Source organism: Acanthisitta chloris, unplaced genomic scaffold (genome assembly GCF_000695815.1).
Source record: "Acanthisitta chloris isolate BGI_N310 unplaced genomic scaffold, ASM69581v1 scaffold18884, whole genome shotgun sequence".
Lineage (NCBI taxonomy): Eukaryota > Metazoa > Chordata > Aves > Passeriformes > Acanthisittidae > Acanthisitta > Acanthisitta chloris.
In genome coordinates, this window is record NW_008668998.1 from 1 (window position 1) to 6,415 (window position 6,415).

Here is a 6,415-nt window from a genome sequence, read left to right on the forward strand (position 1 = left end):
TAGTTTGCAAGTGTTATGAACTTGGGCATCTTCCTGGTTTTGTGGTATTATGGCTAAATAGAAGGGGGCTTAATTTTTTTTGTTGTTGTTTGTGGTGGTTTTAGCTTCAGAAATATCACAGCATTGCACTACAGGCTTTACTGCTTCAACTGATATTCAGGAAAACCATCCTTTTCCCCATATATCTGCTGAAGTTGGCATTGAACAGAGGTTGTCAAAAAGTTGAAGAGCTTTATAAGTCTGACTAGAATTGCCTCCCCTGCCAGCTGATGAGCTCTCATTAGTTTCCACTTTTGTAAATGCTATCTTTGTTCTTGTCCTCGACTCTTCTTCCTTTGGGCTCTGATTTTCTAATATAAACCTCAGGAGAATATAAAACCCTTTGAAAGATTTCTTATCTTCATTTGATAGGAAGAAACACAACAGTACTTGACAATATAGATTGGTAGATTAGAGATGTGCTCAAGTCAGACCAGGAATGAGACCTCTAATGTGTCATAGTCTCAGGGTTGCTTAAAGGGAGTGTTTTGTTTGTCTGAATGTCCCCCCAGTTGCTCACTCTTATGCTGGAAATTGTTGATTTACCTTCACCCCTCTCCAAGCTCTTCTACTGTCACTTGAAGGAAATGAACTGTTCAGGCTCCAGCAAGGCTTTGGGAACAGATGTCAGGAGTTGTAAGTCCTCCAAGGGAAAGGTTACTGCTCTCTCTGCTCCCTTTACAGTGGTGTATGTGGTTTGGAAAGGCTTACGATTACTGTAGTTATTAGACTGTACATTTTTTGAAAGGGCAAATCCATAATGGTCTAGAAAGCTGAAGGTAGCATGAGTGCAGAGACTCCCTGATTAGCAGTAGGTAATTTGAAGACAGTACTTGGACATCCAGGCTGGGGCTAAACCCATATGCAGCTAAGTCTGACTTCAGAAGTGCGTAGGATGTGTAACTGATAGAAATCAAAAACATTAAAAATGGGTCTTCTGAAGTTCACTTTCTACTTACTGGGAGGAAATGGGAGAATAGACAAGTTTCCCTTTGCACCCCTACTCTTAACCTGGATAAATCTGATGAAGGTCCCTCCTTGGATTCGTGAATTATGGTTCAGGATCCACTTCACAAATTTCAACCCAATTCCTTCTACCCTTGAGGAATACCTGCAATTGCAACTCCCAGCAGAACTGAGCAGTTTGCACCCTAACCTTAATCCTAGTCATGAGACTATAATGCCAGTAACAAGATAGAAGAAGGTATTTTCAGGGGAATGGCCCTGGAACAGTGGCCCAGCCACATACATCTGTCTGGGTGCTACCTCCTGCTGGGTGTTGCTGCTAGGTAGAGCAGCCTGGAGTGAAATATGTACCCATTGACCTTTCTCCACCAGGCTGTCCTGTTCTGCTGGCCCCCTCACTATTGTACCATGATCCATGCTCATCCTGAGGGTGTGGACCTTGTGAGGGCGGTATTTGGAGGACTGTTGCAGTGTTGCTAGCATAGCTTAGGCTAGCAGCAGATATGACAAAACTTCGTGCAAACACTGGAGCAGCAGGTAATATATATGGTGCCTTTCTTCTGAAGATAGCAAAACATTTCAGAGATGCTAATTTCTTCTCTCAATGCACTTACGAGACAGAAGAAACCAGATACTAGAAAGGCAAATGCCTGCTGCCTTGTAGATCAAGTCAGGATCTAGGAGGTTCTTTGATCAGGAACAGGTTTCTTTTCCTCCTCTGGGGCAAAGATATGGTAACAACTCAACTGTTTCCCAGTCACAAGGAAGCAATGACTTTCAGCTACACTGCAAGGAGTGGCACTGTGGTGGAGGCACCCACCCTTTCATTTTTATTCCAGTCTCAGTCTCCCACCAAACTTCAGTTCATTTTTTGTCTATCTCCCTCTTTTTCCCCAGCCTGCTTTCAGGGAGGAGCACTCTCCTCCAAGAGCTTGTGTTAAACTCTCTAAGTCAGTTGTTCCTATCACTTTTCTCACCTGCCTAGTTACTTCAAGAATCATAGGAAATCGATCCTGCTTCTGGTTTGGAGTACTTTTATTTATTTGGTTTTTGGTTATGGGTTGTTGTTGGGTTTTTTGTTTGGTTTGTTGGTTTTCTTTTAACAATAAGGACAATAAAGCTTCCTCCCCACACACAGTAGTGAAGTTTAGCTAGCTTCTGTCAAGTGCTGGCCATTGTCACCTTAGGATGTCTGCCTCTATTCACCAAATCACAGTCCTATCCACCTTGTCAGGACTTTGAGATTTCCAGCTCCCCAGCCCCTTTCTCCTTTTCCTCAGTTCTTACCCAGTCTGTGGTGGCCAGGTGCTTCAACATCTAACAGTTTCATTGCAGATTTCCATCAGAGGTCCTGCCAGCCCTCAGTCTGACTCAGCTGATACCGTATGAAGGCTTACTGTAATTAGAGAGTGGATTAGGAGCAGATCTTACATATGTAACTCAGCAGTTTTTCAGTTTGTGGATAGTTTCTGAAGGGGTTTCACTCATCACTGTTTCCTTAATAGCTTCATCATTTCAAAGATGGTTTAGGTCTTTGCTTTTCCTTAGCTGGGACAGTCACAGAAACTTTTTTTAGGCCAAATTTCTGGCCTAGATGGGAAAAATTTCCAATAGCTTATTTGATGAAGACTGATTTGAATTTCCTTGGCCAAGAAGCTAGGAGCAAGTTGGTGAAGTTCTCAGTTGCTTTTATCTTTATCTTCTTTCTTGGGTTGTCGAAGAAGAACAAGTGGTTCTCAGGGCACCATTTGGCTAAGGAAAAATTGTCCAGTAATGTGGAATTATTCTTTAAAAATACTGGAGAAGATCACAAAACACCTGAGAGCTAACAAAATCAGAAAGTCTTTTGCAAGTCTCTTAATGTTCCCAGTGTTTTTCAGCTGTATTAGCGAGGTCTGGGAGGATGCTCAGCAAGGAGGACAGACTCAAGTGACTTCAGTGAGTCTGTTCAGTGGAGTACAACCCAGAGTGCTCAGGGAAAAGCCCATATGAGTGTACATGTGTATGCTGGCCAGCTGCTTTAGGCTCATCATTCTTCTCTTTCTGCTACAGTGCAAGTCCTAGTGGATGGAGCCCCAGTCCGGATTCAGCTGTGGGACACTGCTGGACAGGTAAGCTCTATCAAAGCAGGTGTTAGTTCTGGTCCTGTGGGACAGGGATTGTTTGCAGGCTTTGAGGAAGGCAGTGTTAAACTGGGAAAAAAGGAAATGCACTAGTCCAGCACCAGCCATTTGCTGGTATGGCAGTCACAGATAGGTGAATGACAGACGCCCTCAGCTCTGAAACTTGTGTCTGAAATGTGGCATGGCCACGAAGTCAGCACAATGCCCTGTCCCTGAGGGTGTTGCTGTTCTAGTTAACGTGAAAAAGCTACTGCAGCATCATGCTGTTAGAAGATCAGTCCAGTGAAGACATTTTTTTCCCCCCTCCCTTTTCTACAGGAGGACTTTGACTGTTTGCGCTCTCTTTGTTACCCTGACACCGACGTCTTCCTTGTCTGCTTCAGTGTGGTAAACCCAAGCTCCTTCCAAAACATTACTGAAAAATGGATCCCTGAGATACGAACTCACAACCCCCGGGCACCAGTGCTGCTAGTGGGAACACAGGCAGACTTGAGGGACGATGTCAATGTCCTCATCAGCCTGGATCGCTACCACGTGAAGCCTGTGCCCCGGCCTCAGGCAGAAGGTCTAGCTGACAAAATCCGGGCTGAAGCCTACCTGGAATGCTCAGCACTGACCCAGAAGAACCTCAAAGAAGTTTTTGACATGGCCATTGTCAGTGGTGTTGAGCACAAAGCACGGCAGGAAAAGAAGATGACTGCCAAAGGCATCAAAACTCTTTCCAAGTGCCGCTGGAAGAAGTTCTTTTGCTTTGTCTGAAGCTGCTTTGAGGAAAAGGTAAAGAAACACCCAGTGCCGTTATTGGCTCTGCACCTTCTTGGAGTGACTGCTCCTATAACCCCAGCAAGGAGGGTATGATAAGCTGCTGGGCTTGGAAACCTGTCTCTTGCTGAGTACAGTATCAGATGCCTCGGAGACATGAACTAGATTTCCATTGTGTCAAGATGTGGAATGGTCCAGGCAGCTATACTACCTGCTGGACATGTCTGTAGTGTCCCAGACTAATGGGAGCCTTTAATACATCAAGACTTAGTACCCCAGAACAGGCAGGTTCCCTTACATTGTTCAACATTACCAGTTTTCTGGTTGAAGTTCACACACTTTTGGAATTCTGATGCAGCATAATAACTCTGAGGGAAGTTTGAAATCAGCTTGTGTTTTGGCTGATTTACAGGCTTGGCAGAGAGTAGGGCAGGGGCAGTTATAGGTGACTGCAATGTGGTCAGACATGGGCTGCAGAGTTTGTAGCATGAGACTTGGTTTCCCCCTCGGATTCTGTTTGCCAAAATAGGTAGAAGTCACTTGGCTGTGAAAAAGCAGCCCTCTTTCATAAAGGCCCTGTGTTGGGAATACCCTTGAGAGAAGGTATTTCCTAAATAAAGGCCATTAGCAGACTGAAGAGAATATGCACTGGGAGCTACAGTAATACTTTGAGTAAAACTTTCTCTGAGAGGATTCTCTAGACCACTGGGTGCCAGTGTTACTGTCCTATCCTAAGAGGTAGTCATGACCTTGGGGGCTTACTTTGAAAGGCCTTTTGTGTGTGTGGTTTTTTGAGAGAAAGAGCCACTCATCACTGTTCCTCACCTATCTAGCAGAGACAAAACTGTGTCAGCAAAGGGTTTATAACACTACCAAGGGGTGAAATGTGTAGATGGAAGCCATGCAGGTAATGAAAGAAGAGAGAAGAAAGAAAAGGAAGGGAATAAAAAGGAAAAAGATAGAATGAAGAAAGGTAGATGGAGAAGGAAAGAAGAATGTTGTTTAATGAAAGTTACGATTCTACTTAACTGAGATGCTTATATTCAGGGAATCTTATAGGGACCTGAAAAATTTGCAAGTGATATCAGTTTCAAAGTAAAATCGTCCATATATTCAGTTCTGAATCAAAAGGAGGGGGTTGCAGTGAGAGTGTTCCTCTTTGTTAGTAAAATTCTTCATTTCAGATCTACACAGGAGAACAGAATTGACCTTGTCCTGTTCTTCCTGAGGTTGCAGAACAGGAATGGAGGGCTCAGGGCTTCTTCCTGTTGTGCTTCCCTGTCCTAAAAGTCACTGCTTGATCTGCTGAAATCAAAAGCAAAGAAAATCCATGAAGTTTCTGCCAGAATGTTTTCTGCCAAACATTCACTATGTTTTATCCATTCCCCTCTCACCTGTTCCTCAGGGGATTAATTTCCTGGTGAATCTATCCACATTTTATTACAGAACTTGCATCAATTTCTAAATCTTCTTTTGCAGAGACATTTCATTTTGGTTTATGTAGCAGAGAGCATGACAGGTCTGTCAAGCTGTGCTTTCAATATTCAGGGGCTTTTCTGCATCTGGCCTTTGCCCATCTCTATAGGGACACTCTGGAGTGACAGAAAGCAATATAGCTATGGATGGTTTGCCCTGGACCGAAAGCAAACATACATGAGCTAGTGAGTCTGTGAAAAACCCAAATGCAAGTAATGCAGTATGGCTCCAAACAAGTGGCTGCAAACATCTCTTGCAACCATCTCTTTCAGTGGTGCAGCTCTTGTAGTCCCCAGGATGTAAGCCTGCTGTCTCCCTGGGTGATATCACAAAAGCAAGTGGCCCACAGCCTTGGAGTTGCTTGTAGGGTATGGCTTGGAGACCTCAAAACGATGGCAAGGCAAAATGAATTGAATGTTGAAAGGACTCCTTCAGCTGAAATACCATTTGAGTCCAGTGAGGAGCCCTAAGAGATGGTGAGTACAGAGGTGGTAGTTAGAATGAACTTGTCTGACACAGGTCTAGGCCCGACACCACTTCCTGAACAAAGCTCTCACTCAGCAATGCATCCCTGAATGTATTTCCTACCTGTACAAGGACCTTTGCTGTATCACTAGTTCAGTCTGTCTGTTGGGTCTTTACACATTTCTTTAGCCTGTGAGACTCAGGGGTGTGGTGTGACCTGCCAAGGAGCATGCCATACCCTTGTGGAGCAAATCCACAGGTGGAAAGAACACCAGCCTCCCTCCTGCTGAGGAGAGCAAGGGTTGTCTTGCAGTAGCTTGGTATGAAACAGGGATTATTTCATTTTGAAAAAGAAACTACTGAGAGCTACTTTCTTCCTCTGTGATTGTGTCTGATACTTGTTCAAATAAATTTTTTTTATGTTCACAATTTGTGTTTGTAATTTTGTCAGTGCAAATTAAGTTGTGCTTTACCATGGAGGAGGAATTACTCCATTTTACTGACAATAAGTGGGAAACCGCCACAATTCTCACTCTATGTCCTAACCCCCATCAGCCATGGTAAAAATCCTCTCATAGCTGAAC

General features: G+C 44.0%; 1 protein-coding gene across 1 annotated transcript; it reads left to right on the forward strand.

The window, feature by feature from the left end:
- Window positions 1-3,057: 3,057 nt before the first annotated feature.
- RHOV (ras homolog family member V) lies at window positions 3,058-3,887 on the forward strand (the record flags this gene model as incomplete). The annotated part of the gene is made up of 2 exons (XM_009073160.1): window positions 3,058-3,116; window positions 3,447-3,887. Coding segments are annotated over 2 exons (500 nt in total), but the record flags the coding sequence as incomplete, so codon positions are not given.
- Between the last annotated feature and the right edge of the window lie 2,528 nt (window positions 3,888-6,415).